We start from the raw sequence: 22166 nt of genomic DNA on the forward strand, positions 1-22166 counted from the left end.
CCTCCAAAGAGGATAAAATATACTGCAAAAGCTGTAGAGGTCATAAGTCTATTGAACAGCTTTTGTATAAGGAATGACTAAGTAGATGAGGCCCTGCAGTTGGAAGAAGAGATGTGAAAAGCTCACACGGATTCAAAGCACGCTTGGAGAAACTAATGTAGGTATATCTGTGGGACCTCTGAGGTTCAAATACAGCTTCTGGGGCTTAACTTCAGAGCTGCGTGGTTTTAGAGTCCAGGACTTACCGCGTGTCCTCTTCTGCTTTTCCCTCGAATTCTGCTCTTGGCTGCTGCTGGAGGCAAGACATTGGGCTGGACTTTTGGTCTTGTAGGTTTTTGCTTTGCTTCGCTTTTTTGTTAAGTGTCATCAAAAAAATATTTTTTTTTCTTAGCCAGCAGTACTACTTTTTGCCCATCTTAATATCAGGTAATTATAAGAACTTTAGTATCTAAAGTCCTACTAAAGATCTAATCATTTAAACCATTTCTATCAAGATTTTAGGATCTCAGTAAAGAGATAATTTTTAAGGTATATGCTAAGCTTAAGAAAATTAATCGGTGTTTAAACAGGGTTGTTGGTGCTATAGGTTCTTCAGTGCTGAATTTATCTACTTACATGATTTCTGCCTTGTAAACTCGGTAGCGTTTGAGGAACTCCAGAAATAGAAGAAGAAATTACAGAGCACTTTGACCCCTCGGAGAACTTGCAGAAAGCCTCCACGCTGTTGTCTCAGGTGATGAAACACTAGCTCTTGATGTTGTTCTACCTGTTGAACCAGTTTTGTGCCTTTCTGCGTTGGGCAAGCCCTCCCTCAACAGCCTTGCAGTTGAGGATGAGTCCTTCTGGAGTACCAGAAAGATGGATGGAAAGTTTTTCCCCTGTTTGGCTATCGAGTGGCTGGCTCGACTGTTTGCTGCTTTGGTATAGGATCTGTATTTGAGAAAATACAGAAATTAAAGAAGTCTTTTGGGCCCCACATGTTGTTATTTTTACGTTATGTTTCTGGTGAGTGGAAAAGTTGTGGGGTTTGCTGGGGGTTTTTTTCCCCAAATGCTTGCAGGTTTTTCACTGGCATTTGTTTAATTTCTGTGTCAGGCTTTAAAAAAAAAAGCATAATGAAAACCACACTTTTTTTCCAGTTTGGGGACATCAGATCACAGGCCAGTAAATCTGCCAGGGGGAGGGAACCTGCCTTAGAGCAGAAGGTATGAAGGTCCTCATAGCAGCAGCTTGGAGAAGGTGCTGAACTAGAGCGACTCGTGGCTTTAATATTTTAACTTTTAACCCCGATACTGGGTTAGGTATAGAAAAAAACCCAGAAAGCCAAAATTAAGCCTGGAACAGTGAATGCCCTAGAAACTGTTAAATAATTATTAAGCAGGTTTTAGTGATAGTAATCACCCTGTCCTAGGTACACAGCTAGAATTTGGCAGTGGGGCAGAACAATGCTCTAGCATCAGCATAGCAATGGTGTGATTATTGTGCTAGATGGCTGATTAGGAGCTATGCAAATGGAGCTGCAATCAGTACCTGTGTTTGTGCTTGGGTACGGGAGGGAGGCAAGGTGTAAATGAATTATCTCTGGTGGCACAGCTCACGGCTCTCAGAAGTACAGGTAGGATCTGGGATCGCCTCGCCTTGTGGGGCGGGTGGAAAAGGGACTAGCCGTGGAAAGTGCCACCCTTGCGCGGTGGCTTACACAGGGTGAAGAGGTGCCAAGCGGGAGATATTTCTGAAGATACTTCACCTGCACTTCTGATTTTTTTGTGCTTGGCAGCTACCGTGCCTGTCCCCACAGGTGCCTCGCTCTTTGCTATACCCTTCTGTAAGGCGACAGCTATCCAAAAATCCTCTTCCACCACCGCCCCCCCGCCCCGTGCTCAGTTTTTAATGAGTTTAAAAGCCTCATAATAAAAATTCAAATCATGTAAACAAAAAACCCGTTGAAAGCTCCCCAATCATAAACTGACGACACAGGGACTGAGTTTGGGTTCATATGCAAACTGCTTGTGTAATTTATGCGCATACACCATGTCAGCCTCATCAGGAGCCCTTGCCATGCTTAAGTAATACATGTGATGGCAAGGGTATAGCTATTAAATATTTAACTTATATACAGCCTCTCCATTGACTGTTTTATTGTATATACAGTATAGCTGTTCATTGCTGATACTAATTTAATCTGCAGATTACAGATTGTATTTTCAAATAGGCAAGCCTCTTTTTTTCTTAAAATGAAGAAGAATAGTAGGAGGACTTTTATCTTCTATTTTCAACGGGGTTATGTAAAGTATCTGTCACGGGTTTTTCATTTTTAAATGCAAATAATCATATATGGCAGGGAGTATGATGAGCATTCAAAGTTGACATTAAAATGAAAATGCATAAAATTTTCCTGAAAAACTGATCAAACAGGTCATTAGCCAAGGTTATAATGACTAGTGGGACATTTGAAGATGTTTTAAATCTCATTTAAGATGTTTAAAAAAGTAGTTGATAGTTTTTAAAATGACAGCTGCTCCTGCATCATCCTACTAGTTGCTAAGAATTTTGAATTAACCTTTCATAATTTTTAAGAGGTTCCCCCCCACCCCCATCTTACAGCTGTGCGAGCGATCTTCAAACCCGGTAGCGTCTGAGGAACTGAGATTTAATCTGTTTTACCTTGCATTTCTGATAGGCTGGGGACACCCGTGCTATCAGGCTCAGTGTCTGGCAATCCACTAAGCCGTGGTACTGTGATTCTCTAAGCCCCGGCCCGGAAAGGAGAAACCACGAAACAAACCGTATGCCAAAAAGCATCAAGTTCCCACACCGTAAAATCGAAAAGAAAGATGTAGGGACTGTTTTTGCCTCATCTGATCTCTTCCTTTTAATCTTGAGCGTTCCTCATTACATTAGAAAAGGGAAGTACATGGGGACAGAAGAGTGGTTTCTAATTAAAAGCAGGCTTAAATTTGAGTGAGAAGAGTGCCTCGTCCTGTGGGTTTCCTGAAATGTCTTGCTGCTGCTGTTTGCCAACTCTGTAGGTGTTCATTTTGCGGCAGGAAGGCAGCGGTGGGAGCTCTGGGCCGTCGAAGGCGTCCTCAGGTGCCCGGGTCTGCCAGCCCCTGCCCCTCCTGGCTGCCGGGTCCCCTCCGTCTGCGGCGAGGGCCAAGGGACGAGCGAGGGCCTGCTGCCATCCCTCCTTCCCGCTGCGAGCCTGGGGTGGAGTCGTGACCCGCTCCCCGGCTCTGCCGCGTGGGTTTGGGATCTGGAGCCTCCCCCGCAGCGCGGGGAAGCCTGCACGCAGAGGCCTGCCGAGCCTCTCCTCTTCCCGAGGACCGGCCAGAGGCAGCATCCCGCCGACTGCGGCACCCGCCGCGCCTTTTACAGACAAGACTCTTGCCTCCCCCCCCCCCCCCCCCCTTCTTTTTTTAATTAGCTGGTTAAGGGAAGTCTTGGGATTCATCTCAGTTAACCGAAAAGCATTAGAACTACAGCGTTCTTGTTTTAGCAGGTTCTAAGGAGCCTTTCCTCCTCCTAGTGAAAGGGAAAAGCCAAGCATCGCAGCCTCCTCGCAGTGGGGCGCGGGCGCTTCCGCATCCTCCCCAGCCCCTGGCAGGTACCCTCTGCTGCAAGCAGGGTGCCTTGGGGTTAAACGTTGCCTCTGGTCCTGAGGGAACCTGCCACCCGGGGAAGCGCTCCAAGCTTGCATCAGCTTCGCGTGGTGCACCAGCATGGCGCGGCTGCCCTTCTCGCCCCGCCGCTGCCTGCACTGTGTGGGCACGGATGCTTGAAGCATGAGGCTTCCCTTTGGGGGAGGTGTGAAACGGTTCCGGTGGGACGTGGGGGTGGGCTCGGGTCCCTCCATGTCAAATCTGAGCTCTTCTTCGTACGCCATGCTGGTCTGCACCCCCTGTCTAGTGCTCAAGGCATTTTTTAATTATTATTTAGTGAATTAGTTATACACGGTGTTCTTCTGATGCTTTCAGAAACAATTCTCATCCAGTGAAATGCAGAGCACTTTGTTTCTGGTGTGTTAGCCTGGTGGGTTTCAGTAGTCACAAGATGGAGATTTCCACACAGGGTCTCAGCCTTGTTTCGCTTGCTGTCTGGATTTAAGTAGGAATGGGAAACACAGAGTTTTGAACTTTGATCGGTGGTTTTCTCAAGCTGTGCCTCCCCCCGTCCCATCCCGTCCCCGCAAAAGAAAACCCACTTACGATGCTGTTTTCAGTAATACTTCCCAATGCATATGGTGTGATTGCGTTAATGCACTTCAGCTGAAGAATATTTTGTCACTGCAGTTCTCTGCTAGTGATCTGGATGATCAATGCAAGAAAGTATAATTAAAGCAACATCTTTCCTTGTGTCCATTGAAAAACACGCAAAGTGGTTTTTAAAATTACTTTTCAGATGTATTCTGACAGAGTAAGGTAAGAGAGAGAGTGAGTTTTTTGAGAAAGCAGCAAGAAAAACTGTTGCCATCTGAAGCTGTTTTGCTGGAGGTGTTTTTAGGATGACTCAGGCGTAAGGCCTGAGACTTGTTCTTGCCTTTAACTGTAGGGGAAAAAAAATGCTGACATTTTCCTTCCAGCTATTTTGGTTGAATATTTGAATATAAAACCCTAGCCTTTCAGGCAAGATATGAGCTTGTATTTTTTAAAGTTTTGATGAAGTAGCCTGTTCTTAGCATCCAATACAGTATAAATCTGCTAATTTTCCACCTATCCATAAACAGAGTACATGAGATTAAAAAAGTAAAAACAAAGCCCTTTTTATTGTTTTAGAGCAGAAGTTTTGTGTCTTCATCAAGAAGCCAAAAAAAAGTCTGTGATACAGAAACATGCAAATATGTGCAATGGAAAATACTAGTGTTTGGGCATTTTGCTTAAGTTTAATGAACATTTCCCTCCCACCACCCCCATGTAAGCTTTCCTGGTGGCGTAAAAGTAGTCCTCCTCAGTGGCTGCTGCTCCATTCCTGTGTGTGTTCTTCGCTGTATGGGGCGACTTGTTCAGCGGAACAAAGTCATCTCATGACACTGGCATGGGGACTCCCTTTCATGAGCAAAAGAGAGAGGAGTTTTCTTATGTGCTTTTTAAAAACAAACAACAAAACAAAACTCACAAACAAACCCACAAATGGAAGATTTATTTTGCTCCAGCTTACATTGCTGTCAAAAGTTACTGGTTTCCTATTTTGCAAACCTCACACGTTTCAGTATTTCTGCTTTCCTTGCTGAAATTCCTAAACCTTTATTTTTCTTCCTTAACTGACCATATAAATAAGGCCTTTAAAGGTTTTCTTGAAAATTCCTAATGCATTTCTAATGCACGTAAATATGTTCAGGTTTGTAGACGTTAATATGCTGATGTCTTTAAAAAAAAAAGAGTAAAGATCTCTATAAACTACATTTTGTTTGTGGTGTAATTAAAATCTGTGAGGTTATACCTCTCAGTGAAGATCAAAAATAGAGAATGTAAAGCTGGTGAAAAAACTGGTTTATTTTTTCGTTTAAAAACCTACCACAGCACCACCATATCTAACTCAGACTGTTGGTATCCGTTTAATGATCTATCACAGCAGGAGGCGTGTAAAACAAGAAGCATATTTTAATGTGTGCCGATCTCCTTCCTCGCATTCCTAAAAAGCACAGTTACATTACCTATTTAAAACCCCAAGGAATTTGATGATGTTTCCACGCAGCAGATACCTGCTGGGAGAGCTGTGTTGGACAATAATGTGAAAAGGTTTAATACTGGAGTAAGAAAAGCCATCGCACCCATGTTGTTTCATTTTATTTTACACACATGCACATATATGTGTGTGTGTATATATATATAACTATTACGTATATGTGGTACGCACCTGCCTGGGATAACCAAGAGCTGGCTCCATGGCTTGTGACACTGCTATCACGTGGAGCCTCCTCTCTATACAGCGGCACATATAAAGATTTCCTCTTTTATTGTTGCTCTGCTTTTCCCCCCCTCTAGGAAGCACTTAGTGAGAATTGTCCCGTCTTAAATGACAGTGTGTCAGTCACCATCATCATTTGCTTCTGGATGAGTGCTGCTCCAGAAGGCTGTCTGCCGAAGGTTGGGGACGTTAGGATAGGTCTTAAAATAAACCGGTCATCAAGATATGTACTATTCTGTCATTTTATGGGGAATAAAGAGGGTGCCGTGCCTGCCATGTATTAGAAATTTCCATTAGTTAAATTACTTTCCTTTATCCTAGTAGAAGTAAATTAATACTCCAGTGATAAAGAAATGTTTCCTTTGTAACATTTTCAGATTAGGCAGTATCTTCAGTATCACGGGTTTAAATCTGAAATAAAACTAAATCAAGGGAGTATTGGATCAGGTAATATTATTTGCAATTGATAGTGGACTTTGCAGTTTTCAGTTCCTCTTGCGTTTTGCAGATGATTTTTGTGTAATGTATTTTTGCTTATAAAGAGTTTTCAAAGGTGTGTACCATTAGAGAATCTAGAATATAATTATGAAAGAATATGGTACATTGTCTGAAATGATTTGCCTCAAAATGTTTCACATAAGGCTAATTTAATGAGACAAAGGAGAAGGAAATGACTGGATAATACAAATTCGATGTTAGTTAGCAAGTTATTGTTGGCGTACGTGGGAGTTGTCAGAAGAACAACTGCGTTTCGGTGTCACTGGGGTGAGTGGTTCACAGCCTGCCCTTCCCACCTGCTCTGCGGCGGTTCGGGATAACCCGGTTCTTCCTTCCAGCCTGACACGCAGCGGTTTGTAAAGTAATCGCCCGTATAGGATCTGTAGTTGTAAAATGCAGCAGGCTGGGAAGCAGCTGCCGCAGATTTCATTCAGCGGTGTTAAACAAACATGCCTTTGTGCAATACGAAGAGCAGGTAGCTGTGTGATACGAGTCGTTACACGGGTGTCGTCCTCAATGAAACGTTTAGCAGGCAGACCCGTGTTAATACCCACGCCTCATTTACAGTCAAAATCAGTGTCCCGGTTTCCAGAACCAACATTGAATTTTTTTGGTGTTCACGATGCTCAAAAGTGTTCTGCACAGAGATACCTCCACAGGTAGGAAGACATATATGCAACAAATACAATTCACTGGGGAAACACTTCAGGAGATGCAGGAGGTGCAGGAGACCTCCTGGCTGTACACCAAGCACATGTTTACCTGTTACCTAGTTATTATTTCTGTTATCTGTGTTTCTTTGTTTGGGATTACAGTCTGACAAAGAAGTGGTTGGGGATTTCTGATAGGAACGCAATATTCGTGTATTTATTTATTCAAAATAAGAGAGAGAGAATTCAGCTAAGGAGATTCAGCAAAGCATTTAATCTTTCTGGCAATCCAATGTAGCGTGCTTCCAAAATACTTAAGTAATTTTTGTCTATAAAATAGGATGATCGTGAATTTAAAGGCATACATTTATTGTAGCACTTACGTGAAATATGCAGATAATTCTTTTAATAATGAAACTGCAGTTGTCTGTGTACTTAAGTGTAAATTTTGGTGACAAATCTTCTACATCCTCTCGAGATAAACACTGTATCTTGTGCATTACATATATCTCTAAACAGAGGGGAAATGAGTTTGATAGCCAATCTATGGTTTTGATTGCTTGTTGCTTTTTGGTAAATCTTACAGCTCCATTTACAGGGTTAATTTGTTGATGTTTTATTTTTTTTCCTGGGTGTTGTGTATTTCATCAGCTGTTGTGCAACTTTGTAAGTTGCTTATTCCCTCACCTTTCTGTAAAGCAATAATGAGTGGGAAAACAGTATAAGATTGTTGGATACATTCTTCTCTAATAGCATTAGTGGCACATGTATATAAAAGATGCTTTGTTTATGTTTCCTCTTATTTTTGTTAGAAATTGTTATTTACAGCCCTTTCTATACAAAAATGTATAGATACATACAGTATTTCAGCTGTAGCTGAAATCCAGGAAGAAGTTAAATATCAAGTCTTCGTTGTTCAAAGTAAGCCTGCGGAACTGGGTTGGTAAAGAGCTAGCAGAGGGTTGTTCTCTTTGAGCTGCTTGTGTTTGTCTTCAGCAGCCAGTAAGTCAGTACAAAAGAGGCTGTGTATAAAACTTCGCTTTAAATATATATGTATGTCTCACTAACCTCAGCAGAAGAAGGAGGAGGTTTGGCTTTTAAAATTGTGGTGGTACTCTTTCTCATTAGCAGCTTCATTCGCTCTGGCTCTGGGGGTCTGCCCAGTTAGCAGCCTTGTGAGATGTTTTGGTGCCTTCTCTGGGACAACGTACAGGAGAGAAATGGTTGAGCTTTAGTGAGGAAGGGAACCTGGTACTAGTTTGGAAAGGCAGAATTGCGGAACTGGGGCGAGCTGAACAAAACTCGGTCTTACAACCTACGAAGAGGGTTTGTTTCACTTACAATTTTTTGGTTCTACTGAGAAAATAATTGGAAAACAGTTTCAGACTTCAACTGTGAACAAATGGTTCCAACATACTTGAGTGGTTCAGCTCATAAATATTAGAGAAGTCATTTAAACCCACTGATTTAAAAGTCTGTTGAAGAAAGGACCATTTTCTAGAAACCTTGTTGTATAGGAACGGTGAGTAAAAGTCAGACCAAGTAACAGCCTCCATGCTTGTGAAGAAGGAGGTGAGGACTTTGCAGAGCTGTTCTTCTCCATCTACGTATGGCAGCCAAGAAGTCCAGTATTTCCCAAGTTGTACCAGTACAGTTGGAGGGGTTTAGGGTGAATCCAGTTGTGTTCTATTCTTTCAATTTAATTTTATAAAAATTGCCTCCTCCCCCCCAAAAAAAAAGGGGGGGGGGGGAGCAGGAGAAAAGCTTTCACAGGTATTTTGGAAAATGAATAGTTATATCTGAAAACCACGTTCCAAGCTCAGATCTTGGTTGGTCAGGCCATAGTTCAATGTGGAGCTCAGCCTCTCCCAGTGCCGCTGCTTCTTATCAACACAACCTCTTATCCTGAAGCCACTCAGAGGACTGTTTGCTACCAGAAAGAAACTGGTCTCAAGTTTTCATTCGTTCCAGTTGCCCCTTTTCTTGTTTCTTGCTCTGCACATGCAAACGCATGCATCTGCAGAACAAGGTCTCTGTGTCAGGAGGGTGGGGGACACAATTCCCTTCCCGACACCAATGTGTTTCGGGGCAGCAGGCAGTCTGCTACAAACAGGGCGAGAGTAAAGACTCAAGGCCTCCTCTTGCTCCTGCTGCATGTGTATGAATTTCAGGTAGTTTCACAGAGGGATAGGCACAGGGCTACTACTCACCTCCCGCTACTCCCATGTGACAGTATTGGCTCTCTTGCTTCACGTAGCAAATCCTGTTTGCTCTTTGCATCACCGTGTTTAATGCCACATTGTCTTGTTCTAAGAGCATTTTTCAAAAATCTATTAAAATACTCTGTAATGCACCATAATACCTATTCCAAAGAGTCCCCTGACTGCATAAATTATTACAGATGGTACGAAACTATGGTGGGATTAGCTGTTGACTGCAGATCCAATGCCAGTGCTTTTCTTTCTGCAGTTCCGTGTAATTTAACATGTCAATAGTCTTGCTGGTAAAACATGATAAAATTTTTTATGGCCATATTACTCATAATGTACTGCATATTTACTTGTGAATGGTATCGTTCCTAAATGTAAACAGATTGCTCAAGACAGATTTCAGTAAATGACTTTCTGAAATCTTGCTTTTTATATATGTATGTATATATATATTTTTTAATAATGACTTCTGTTTCTTGCAGACAAAATTGAAGAAGCACAAAAACAACTTAATGGAACAGAAGACCAACAGAGAGGTAATAAACGAACCCAAAAAATGAAACAGAAAAAAACCACATTGCGATTCTAGAGGCTGATCCAAAGCCTTCCTGCATCAGTGAAGACTCCACTGGGCTGGACACTGGATGAGGCCTCAGGCATGTCGATCTGCAGATCAGGGGCTGTGATCTGTAACGCCACAATTTTGCTGAGACACAAATGCTTTGTTTTAACCACTTGAGTAGCTGCGTTGACCTTGATGAGACTGCTGAAGCTGTAGCATTAGAGGTGTGCACAAGTTACTGACTACAGCCTGTACTAACCGTTTGGTTCATTATATAATTTACCTAATCATTAATAACCACATTTGGTTTATGACAAGCAATATATGGTGATTTCTAACAGATGCTGAAGGGGGATTGATCATCACAGGTTATTTTAAGAAACAGATGACCTGTGACAGATTCAATCTGTGTTAGAGCTTAGAAAGCTGGTGGAAAGTCATTGCATTTCAAGGCTGGCTGACCGCGGTGGTACCTGTTTGGTTGTGTGATAAAGCTCATCTGCACACCCGCAGAGGAGCCCAGAGAGACATTGCTGGGGGGAGCCCATCACGGGAGAGCCATGAAAGGTCCGTGTCCACAAGCCCAGAGGAGCACAGGGGCAGGTGGAAACCCAAATTAAGGACCCAGAGGAAGGGAGACCCTGTCCAGTCCCCCCTCAGGGCTGTTCCAGCAGAGCCTCAGCGTCCGGGCATGAAACCCATCACCATGAGCCATTGGGAGCAGCTCCCTGGGTTGCTTTTTGGACTAAGGGCATTGCTAGCTGGGGGTGTGGGACACGTTGGGGGATGCAGGGGAAGAGCTTTTGGGGATTGCACAGGACTTATTATGGGATGCCTAGGGGAGGAACTAAAGGTGGGAAAAGGGAGGGATTTAGGTGATATGGGGAGGAAGAAATGTGGGAAATAGAGGGATAACAGAATAAAAGGGTCTGTTTGCATGTTAGCAGGGGCTGGCTAGGATGCTTGTCTGGCAGTGCCCTGCTCCTGACCAGCACAGTCTGCCCTGTCTCCTCATTAAACTCCACCTTCAACTGTTTTCCAGTGAGGGACTCTTTACTCCCTGTGTGTATGGGGGTCTGTGGTGCAGCAACTGGAATGGTGCAGGTGTGTGGGTGAGCGCATGATTGTTAGCAAGGATCAAGCTGGACGAGACAGTGAGTAGGTGAGGTGGGCTGGAGGCCAGGATGGGTTTGGAGGCCTCTAAAGGTCATCTCTGGGTGTGAGAGCGGCTGCGTGTCTCTAGGGGTGAGAGCACGTGTCCGTGGGGCGGCTGTTGGGACCAGGGGAGTCCTGGACAGCTCTGCATGTGGGTGCGCTCGCCTGCCTGCCTGCAGCCTCTGGGGCGGGTGGGGGTGGGGGGGCGTCTGCCTGCCTGCAGCCTTGAGGGCTCATATGTCCAGGTGGCAGCAACTGAGGAGACTGGGATCCAGGGGCGGCTGCTGGGCAGACCGAGTGTCTGAGCCCAGCTGCTGGAGGGCTCCACCTTGGACATACAGATACCTTCCCATTAATGGACTTCCATCCTGCTCAGCCGGAGTGGGGAGCAGGATGAGGCCGTTGAGGGTTGGTGAGAGTGCTCTGAGTGTCTGCCTGAGGTCTGTGTGTCCAGCCATATATATGGATATATATATATGTGTGTATGTGGTGTATATGTGTGCTCTGTGTGCATGTGCCACGGTACTAGAAATATATTCTCAGCCTTGCTGCTGGTTGGACCTGGGGCCATGGATCTGCAGCAGCCTCACCTCTGTTAGGCTACTGGATGGGCTGCCGGATTCAGCTTGGATTATGCTTCTCTAACAGTACCACGTGTCAGTGCTTTGTCTTGTTCTGGGTAGGCATTCACTTCTTGTGTTAGTGAGCTGTCCTGGCCTGTGACGCATCTGTGAACACCGCTGTAAATTGTTGATGCTTTGTCCTGGAAACAAAGTTCATTATCTTTTGAAACAAGGAACTTCAAAACTTTTTGAAGATTAGAGAGCATAAGAGATACCTGAGCAGATCTCAGCAGGGTCCATCTGGCCCAGCATTCTGCCTTCAACAGAGGCAGCAGGACGTACTGTTTAAGGATAGCACATAAGCCTGGCCACTTTCTGCAGTCCATTCCCCTCATGCTGTCCACAGACATTGGATTAGGTATGTCTGCCTCGTCCCCTTAGTATCTAGACATTTTTGGATCTGTTATCCATGAATCCTTTTGATTAAATGCTGTCTGCATCCAGCATAGTCTGGCAGCAAACTGCAGAAGTTCACTACCAATCACATTAAAAAGTACATTATTTTACCTTTTTTCTCAATTTCCAACTGGTTTCAACAGGTGTCACCCGGTTCAAGCATTGTGCAATTTGTTAAATAGCAGTTACACATTCACCTTATCCACTGCCTTCGTGATTTTATGAACCTCGTCCATGTCCTTTCTTTTCTCCAAACTCATGACTGGTTTAGTTTTTCAAGGGAAGGTTTGGTACAAACTGTCTCGTGTGGGCACCAGAACTTTGATGTTGCTCTACGTATTTGTAAAAGGTGGAAGAGAAAAAAAAAAAAAGTGGCTAGATGGTAATAGCAGTCCTTCAAATGTTTACAAAGACTTTTCAACAAACTAGACCTTCTACTAAATAGTTTGGATGTATTTTTGTTTTGTGGATCGTAGATAAGTGGTATTGTCATCCAAACGTAAAAAACTTGGTGTGTAAAGTATTGCTGTCTGCTCTTGTTGCTGTTGGTCTTGCAGAATTAATGTTGGTCTGGATTATTTTTTGTGATGGACATGTTCAAACTAAAGATGAGCTAACCTCTGCTTTCAGGATTTTGTTCTTACATGTGGCCCAGTAACACCTTTGCACAAAGGAAGACAACTTCTCTAGTGTAAACTTAACGGTGTACTCTGAAAAGGATGGGGTTGCAAAGATTTACATGATGGCAGCACTCGGCTTTCAGCATCTCAGAAGTCAAAGAGATCATTGCTTAATTTTTGACTCCTAATCTAAATTCATATGGCTGGCAATTGAAAAATAAATCTTTACATAGAAATTTGATATAGAAATAACTGAGATAATAAGGCTACTCTTTTCAAATGAAAAGTGTCCTCTGCCATTTTTTTCTTTTAGTTTCTTAAATGTCTGAATAAATAGATTTCTTGGTAATATGAAGTAAACAAAATTATTTGAAGTTTTAGAATCTGAAGGCCACTGAAGAAAAAATGTATGTTTTGAGCTAAACAAGTAAACAAAAATGTGCACATATTCACATAAGTTACTTTAAATCACAATCCAGTGTATACAGATTCACGTGAAGTATGGTTATGTATTTTTTACTTCTTTGTTCATTTATTTTGTCTTTCAGTTCATCTAGATCACTTTAGATTTGTTTATTTCCAATCTGAAATGAATAGGGAATGTAATTTTGTGGATTTTTCATAAGGTAACTACTGCTCTGTCAGTATCGGGGCTGTCAGTGGCATGGTGTATTTGCAGGGAGGAATTTTTCATAAGTTTAATCATGCTGGGTTTCTGCTGACTAGCATTGTGCACTGATCAGTCATAACTTTATACATGTGTGGGATTTAAGTTAAATTTAATTGACTACAAGAAGATATGTATTTAACACCTCATTTTGCCATTAGCTGTAGTAATCCAATTAAGTGCAAATTGGAATAGGTCTTTGTTAAGTGGAGGTGGAGAACAGTAAATGAGCAGACGTAGTTTTCAAGTTTGCGGAGTTTGGTTATTTAGTACAAAGTTGCAACTGGAAGACCTTGTTTTTTATTGTTTGGAGTGATAGTCCACAAATACATTCAGATTATGGATATTCACATGGCCTGCCGCTTGAGACCAGAAACGTGTTCGTTAGGGGCCATGCTCACCTTCCCGCTCAGTGAGTATGTAAGGTGGATAATTCTTGTGTCATTTCATTTTCCCTCAACTGCCCAATTGCTGCTATGAATTTTCAGTAGGAGAAGCTGTGCTTCTCTTCAGCTTTGATGATATCCAGCTCCCACGGCTGTTTTCCACCCTGGGTGTACCCCTGCCTTGGGGTTGGATTTCATCTTCTGACAGGGTTTCATTAGTGTGACAAAGGAAGTCTTGCTCCCAGCGAGTGCTCCACCTGGCGTTCTTTAAAACCTGGAAGGGATGGTGGGCTTGAACTACAGAAAATTTCTCCTTGAGAAGGCAGTGAAAGCTTTCTGTGATGTGGGACCCAGTGGGTATCATGGGCTGGAAGGCAGTCAGCTGAATGTGACTGCTTTGTCTTTCATCTACCCCTGGCCATCCTCCTAAGAAAGCCATCCCAAGAAAGTCTCTCTGTCTTCTCCCTTCCAGACTGGTAAAGTCAAGTCCTCTCAGATCCTTGTGATTACCACAGAGGCTTCTGATTTGGTCATCCCCAGAACCAGTTCAGCCACTGAAGGCCAATATGAAGCTCTGTAAGCATTTATTTTCTTCTTTATCTGTTGCAGCAGTTCTCTGCCTATCACAGCCATCTGGGTCCTAGGTACATCAGCTCCACCAACACTGTCATTGTACTCTTTAGGACTAGCGGAACTAACTTGGTTACCTCCGCACTTGGGACCAGCGATGCTAAGACTGCCGTCTAAATCTCTATCTCGGCTTCTGAAACTGTTCAGGGAACTAAAGTTGGTGACAAACTCCAGCAACACCAGGAATTGCCATAAAGTGGATGGCAGATCCCCAAAAGAACCATCTCATGGCCAGATGTATACTCTGCATTGCCCACCGACCTGGGGTCTATATGGCTGTTAGGAGTACTATTCTGGACTCAACTACATCCGTTCCGATAACTGCTTCTTGCCATGTCACAGCCAAAACGATCAATGATAAATGGTTAGATCAGATGGAAGATGGATTTCCTCATCCTGCTTCTCAGTCATGACAGTTGCTGTGTCCTCCGAGTATAAGGTGGTCTGCGATGGTCTGGGGACACGCGTGTGTTCCTCAGCCTCGTTGCAGTTTAGACTTGCAGACTGTCATAGTTGTTTGCAGGTATGAATTCATCCCTCTGAATAAGCTGCTGTTCTTGTTTGAATTTCTACTCAAGTTTTTTACTTTCTGCAGTGTCGTGGTTTAACCCCAGCTGGCAACTAAGCCCCACACAGCTGCTTGGTCATTCTCCCGCAGTGGGATGGGGGAGAGAATCGGAAGGCTAAAAGTAAGAAAACATGTAGGTTGAGATAAAGACCATTTAATAAGTAAAGCAAAAGCCGTGTGCACAAGCAAAGCAAAACAAGGAGTTCATTCACTACTTCCCATCGGCAGGCAGGTGTTCAGCCATCTCCAGGAAAGCAGGGCTCCATCACGCGTAACAGTTGCTTGAGAAGACAAACACCATCACTCTGAACGTCCCCCCTTCCTTCTTCTTCCCCCAGCTTTATATGCTGAGCATGACGTCATATGGCATGGAATATCCCTTTGGTCAGTTGGGGTCAGCTGTCCCAGCCGTGTCCCCTCCCAGCTTCTTGTGTACCCCCAGCCTACTCGCTGGTGGGGTGGGGTGAGAAGCAGAAAAGGCCTTGACTGTGTGTAAGCACTGCTCAGCAGTAACTAAAACATCCCTGGGTTATCAACACTGTTTTCAGCACAAATCCAAAACATAGCCCCATACCAGCTACTGTGAAGAAAATTAACTCTGTCCCAGCCAAAACCAGCACATGCAGGAGGGGGGGAGATAGGTAGGCTGTCTGTACCTATTTCTTCAGTCGGTAAAATTTTATGCGATACAACAAATCCATCCTGAACTCAGACTTCCAGTCCCTCTAATGGCGCTCAGGCATCTGCCAGTCTCCTCTCCTGATCTCTTCCCAAGACTGGCAGGTATCTTTCTGTCTAGCTTCAAGGAAAAGCCTGTTTTCAACCTATCGTATTAGGGGTCAGAGGCTTTGTATTATCCTGCTGCCTCAAAAATTGCAGCTGACTTTACTCAGACAAAGCATGGGAAGATTTACCTGTTGTACACCACCTTCCCTTCAAGGTCTACGCTCCATAGCATGGACCAGGATCCATGTTCTGGTGGCTCTCTTTGTTACAGCACTCCTGGTCTCACCCCCAGAAAAGATGGATGTCGTAAATAGCAGAAAGGAATAAGCTGTCAGTTAAGTTTCAGTTCAATGTGTTTCGTTGGTCCCCTCCAGTTTATCAATTCTCATAGAGTGAGTACTCCTTTTGGAGTACCCATTTGAACTGAAGGAATCAGGTCTGTCCTTAAACTGTGTTAAGGTCTATTTAGCATCTATTTGAGTCTGTCATTTGCCTATCAACCAAGTTGCTATACTTTCTCACTCCATCATTTTCACATTCCTTAAAGAGCGTTTTCAGTTTCTTGCCTGCTGCTGGAGATGCTGCACATGGAATTTGAAGACTGCTATGTATTCTTCTGCATCCTCCGTTTCAGATCCTCAGCATAGCTGTTCACTTCTTGGTCTGTGAAGGTGGATTTCTAGGTTGCTCTCACCTCTTCCAGAAGTCCAAGCTGTTGTGACAGATCTATCTTGATGATAGAATTCCCTTTCAGAGGTACCACAAGTTTCTCTGTAAGACAGTATCAGAATTTCGCCCAGATCAGTTCTCTTTCCAGAGTCTCATGCTTCGATATTAGTAGTGCCCTCTTCATTTGCATCCTTAGATACAGAAACATTGTTGGCAGGTCCAAGAGTTTTGTCTGACTTGATCAGTGGTTGTTTAAATGGCAGCAGGCTCTGTCAGTATTTGCTGAGAAACCACCAAGACAGAACCATTCAAAGCCCTGGTTTGGATTCCAGTAAGGCCCAAGCAGCTTCTGGGGTGCTGTTGAAAAATACCTTTATTTCCAGCCTCTGTCACGGGGCTACTTAAAGCCTCCGTCTGCACTTTCAGCGGGTGCTAATCTGTCTCTGAAGCCTTAAGGTTGACACGGCATTTGGTGGAGCGGCTCTATAGTCGCTGTTTGCATGCAGGACTGAGACTCTCCGTTGGCTGGCGTATGTCCACGTATAACCATGTGGAACCACCCATTGTGTGAATGTACATTTGAGCTATTGTGGAAAGAGAGTAAAGAAAGGAGAGATTACGTTCCAGCAGCAAATATTCTCCGAGATGTACAATCCACATGCACATATGTTCCCTTCCCACACTTGCAGTCCTTTCAAAATAGTGCGTTGGCATGGAGGAGAGGCAACTGAAATTAAATGTCCTTTACCTTGGTTGCCCATCTGCTGGGTTTTTTTACCGGAATATTAGTTTTCTAGTAAATTGAATGGCACTGAGATTTAGGTGAGGAAGTTTGTCATTGTAAGTGGAAACATGAGACTCCAGTTCAAAAACATAGGTTCTGCTGCAGATTCATGGTAGACATACTTTGTATCTTCTGAGTCCTTCCAAACCCTCCCTACCTACCTTATCATCCCTCTTGGTAAATGAATGCACGTTATTGACAGAATTATAGAGGGAGTTTCAAATACATTTTTATAAATATACCAGCATTCTCCCTGGATAAACAAAACGTTGCAGATGTCTTACCTTAAAGATTGATGCCCTTTTTATGTTGCCATGTCCCAGCTTACAGATGACTCTCACCGGCCCACCATCTGGCCTCAAAGGAGCGGCCAGGTCCCTTCCCTCCTCTCCCCTCCCCGCAGGCCCTCCCGATCCCGCTTCCTGCCGCTGCACCTCTCCCTGCCAAAAAGCAAGTGGGAGCCCTGCGTGCTAGTGATGTACCCTGCTCCCTAGGCCGTCAGCTGTGGTCAATACTGTATTCTTTTGTCCCAATGTTCAAGGGAGATAGGAAATTGAATGAGAAGGGGAGAGATCAAACAAAAGCCTGGAAATGCGGTACTAAACTATTTAAGCATTTTGATTTACCGGCTTAGGGTGACCTCATCCTCCACAGATGTTTTCCTGAATTTCTCCTGTAGGTTTGCAAGCAGGTGAGCTTTCTGGATTCTTTGCTGCGGTGGTACCCACGTACTATCATTAGTCCAAAACATTTTCTTTCCATTTTGTATTTGTAGGAAACTGTGCCTTATTTTTGGGGCAAGACATGCAACCAAGATCCAAAGTTCCGTTTGATTCTTTTCATCTTTCCATCCTTATCTTCAGCAACCATATGGGCTAGAAATACAGTCGCTTTAAATGGAAGTATATAATCTTCAAAAGTTGCAAGTTACAGTAGTGTCCAGGTTGCTACTTAACGCTGGTGAGAGGATTAGCTTGCCTTTTTATTTTTCTGTTGACATGCACCAGAGCTACCTACCTTTTACTTTCCAAATGTTCAAAACTACAAGCTAGCCGTGATATTTCATGCAATTCAGTTGTGCATTTTCTTGATGTCTGATTTCATAAAGTGTTTGTATCTATGTTAAAATATGTCAATACATGCGTCTGAGAGGTAATTTATTTAAATTGTTCTGTGTACGTCAAACTATAAGGCTTTAAATCAAGACTGAATTATCTTCCTAAAATATTTACAGCAGCTCAGCCAGCCATGATTGCCTTAATGCAGGAACTGTTCGTGTTTGTAGCTCATGTCACGCAAGATCTCACATTTTCATGAAGTCCCATCTATTCTTAAAATCTCTGGTGTTTTCACATTGAGGGAACATTGCATGCTGCTAATACAACAATGACGACTTGAAAGGTTCTTTCTGTCTTCAGGCACATTCAGTGCAGGGTTTTGTGCCCACGAAGGACAGTGAGAAAAGTCTCCTGACTTCTGTGGGAGCAGGAATAGTGTCTGATATCATTTAACCTCATTTTTCATTGCTTTCATCTTCAATAGTTAAGTACATTTTAATGTCCTCATTTTACCAGTGGGGGCAAACTGATAAAAATGGGGATGTTTACATGTTCTTTGCTCTGAAAAACAATGTTGGAATACGGGCTTAACCCAGGGAAGTGCTCTGGCTCCTGTAAACCTCCTGGGTTGTGAGTCAATGTCTGTATCTGTTATTTCTATTTTAATTTTCTTTGGTTAGTACATTTAGTTTAGACTACTAGCAGCTGAAATCTGCTCGGTAAATCCACTGCTGGTGCTAGACACAGCAAGAACTGGTATTGTTTTGACAGGCAGACAAACAGATTTACAGTTTTAAATTGAACATTTCATCCTTTGGAGCTATTATGAGAACTTGGTTAAAGCATTAACAGGATGTTAAGGTAATAGTATTTTGACTTTTTCTGACAAGTATAGCAAATTTTTTGAGTGACAGTTCAGCAAAAGAGATTCCAACCTGCAAGTATCACTTTCAAAGGGACATTATACAAATTAACTTTGTAAAACAGTTGTTGAAAAAGCATCTTCCTGATAGTAAATGGAAAGTGGCTATTCCAAATCATGGTACAATGCATTGTTAAATCAGTGGCTATGTTTTCAGATGCAGTAACATTTTGAGCTTGACCCTGCTTTAATGAATAGAAGGATTTCTTGCAAGTTTGTAAAAGCTGAGGCCAGAACAAGCTTATTTTTGTGGTGGGAGGATGCTGAGCTAACAAACTAGCTAATTCAGGAGGCATACCTACGCGCGTGTAGTAAATGCAATAGGTTGCTAATTCTAGCTGATGAGAGCTGGGAGCAAGCCAGCTGTGGAAATGCAAGATTTTTCACTAGTTAGCTTCCCTGTAGTCTGCCTTGCATATGAGTAATGAGTGTTTTTTTCATACTTTCCAGATACTCCTTTAGCTCCTTTTAGTTGTTTATTTCCTTTAGCCTCCTTCTGAAGGGAAAATATAATACATAAATGGATGGTGAGTTAGGTACGGTGTACCACTCTCTAGTAGTTATATGCTACTGGCTGACCTGGATGGAGTCTTCCATAGGAGTCTCCTAAAAAGGTGCACGGGTGTATGTGTGAGAGGGAGAAAAGAGAGACGGTGCACATCTGTGGAAAAGGACAAGCGAGGCTGGGGAAAGGGAAGAGCTCCACGCAGCTCAGAGCTCTCACTGAGGACCTCCTACTGATGGTGAAACAAACCTACCCAGGGGGAGATCACCCTTCCCACCAGACCGAGCTTCCACAGTTAGGACATTCCTCGTATCTATATTTCCATCAAATCAACTTCTCCTGCTTTTGTCATGTTCACAGCGCCATTTAGTCCTCAAGAAAGACCTGCTGTGTAACTTTTCCTACTCGCTTTGCCAGAGCTCCTATTCCTTTCTCTGTTTTTAAATAGTACGGTTGTTGACTCTGAGCTCTTTGCTGCTCTTCACTTCTCTTCAGTTGCTACAGGCAGTTTGGAAATTGCTCCGTTTGATCCCTGCTCTTCAAATGGAAGATTATATTAAAGAAATGCTGAGAATATGACTAAGGAGCTTGTTCTGTTTGAACATCCTTATGTGCAAAGAGAGTTTAGGTAACATCTTGTTCCTTTCATTTCTGTTTTTTACCCTCAGACGCATGTTGGGGGATTTTATATTCAGTATCTCATCTGACCAGGTAGCAGTTGCTCATTGCTGATAACGCTTAAACTGGTTGCTGTTTCATGAGCCGTTCTATAGTTCTGTTTTAATGGCCTTTCTTCTGTGTGGTAGGGGTAGAAGTTGTTCTGATGATTTATTAGCCAAATCCTAACTTTCCAGTGATAACTGATAATCCTTCACTCGCAAACAGATAATTCAGTCGTGAAACTGTTCACAACATTGCCTGACGTTCTAGGAAGGTTTCCGGATGTCCCTGAGGTATTTTAGTTAATTTCTGGCAACGCACTTTCTCTAAACTGGTTATATTTAAGCAGCTTTATTCTTACACGGATAACTGGGTGGAACTGGTTTCTGATTAGGCTTTGAGTGGGAGCTTGTTAATTTGCCTTTGGGGAGGCATCCTGTCTTTTTTCATGTCTTTGGAGTGCCCACTGAGGAAGAACTTCTCAGGCTAGGATTGCTGGTGATGTTAGCTATCATAACGTTGTCTCTCCACCCGCTCATAGACAATGTCCTTTATCTTAACAGCACTTAAAGCGGTGATTACTTTTCTTAGTTCATCTAATCTGTGTAGATTAGGAATACAGAGTTGTTAAATGGCTGTAATCCAGAGCCAGTACATAAACTCCATAGGGCTGCTTGATATAGTAAATATTTTTACTTTTTTTTCAGCATGTTTAAAATACTGTAGTATATGCCCTTGCTGAATGTTCATATGTTGACATTTTGTGTGAGTAGTTAGGTGTTAACCATAGGTTGTGTGGTCAGCGTTTGCTGTTCCTGTGTTGCCTTTCCTCTGCCTTTCAATGAAGTGCTCGAGTCCTGTGAAACTTTATAGTGGTTCAGCCTCTGCTGGTTTCTTACACACATAATGGTGGGAAATCTCGATCAGTATCAAATGTCATGTTTCATTTAATGTGTTTCATGCTGGGCAGGAAATTAACTCTTTTTGGGGAAAAAAATAATCCATTTCACTTTGGTCAGAGATTTTCAGATGTGCTGAAATGTTGCATTTGATTCCTGTGCACGTAGGGATGCTGGCATTCCTCTGCTGAGGCTCTAGTGCTACCTCAGTGGTCAGATGTTTATTGCTGTTTGATCTTTGTGGTCTCCCTCATCAAGCACGCCGTTTTTATGGCTAAAAATCTGCTGGTCGTTACTTTCTTCACTCAAGCCAAGAAGCTAAATGCACAAAATGAGACCAAACTCTTACAAAGAAGGTCTTTCTTGGTCTCGTTAGTGTAGGGTAGTTATGTCCTTACACCCCATCGGAAGTCTCACCGTCAAGGTTGTCTAGATGTGAGTAGCCGTGACTTGAAAAGATGCTGTCAGAAAGACAGCCCCAGACTGCAACTTGTCATTTACTCTTTACCTATCCCAAGGCCAAACAAGAGTTGGCAGGCTCTCATGTCTGGGATGAAACTGTATCACAAGGGAGCTGCCTGATAAGTCCAAGCTGCGTGCCTCGGGGCGAAGGTGTCTCACTTACCTTATGCTAAAATGTTATTGCACAATTTGTAAAGCTAATCCTCTCTGCCCTCGCTAATGGTGCCACGGTATTTCATCTAGTGCTTGAGGAGTAGCCCAGAGTGCGCCTTTCTCTGTGGCTGCACCTTTAAACCTATCATTTGCTTTATTTCACTTACTAGGTTGTATATATTGATTCTCGGGGAAGAAACTTCTATGTTTTGAATTAATGAGTGCAATATTTCTGTATCCATTTACCCTAGCTTCGGTCAGTCCAGAAAGTTATTCTGCCCTTTCAGCTTTAGCGTATCTTTACAACTCAAACACTGGTGAGAGAGGTGCTGAGACGTGGGGTCTGAGTAGCCTCTTCCTCACCCCCACACCAGCTCTTGTCTCTCTCAGGCTGGTTTGAAATATAGGCAGGCCTATTATTTCAGGAAAATGTTGCTCAAAGGCAAGAAATACTTCCTC

General features: G+C 43.2%; 1 protein-coding gene across 1 annotated transcript in view; it reads left to right on the top strand.

The window, feature by feature from the left end:
• The window catches only part of HIVEP1 (human immunodeficiency virus type I enhancer binding protein 1), a 119041-nt gene that overhangs the window by 58625 nt on the left and 38250 nt on the right, over positions 1-22166 (top strand). Inside the window, exon 2 of the mRNA XM_009326545.1 lies at positions 9745-9798. Coding sequence (XP_009324820.1) covers positions 9745-9798 — 54 coding nt within the window. The remainder of the gene's footprint in view (positions 1-9744; positions 9799-22166) is intronic.

The sequence above is a fragment of the Pygoscelis adeliae genome, unplaced genomic scaffold, assembly GCF_000699105.1.
Source record: "Pygoscelis adeliae isolate BGI_AS28 unplaced genomic scaffold, ASM69910v1 Scaffold186, whole genome shotgun sequence".
Classification (NCBI taxonomy): Eukaryota; Metazoa; Chordata; class Aves; order Sphenisciformes; family Spheniscidae; genus Pygoscelis; species Pygoscelis adeliae.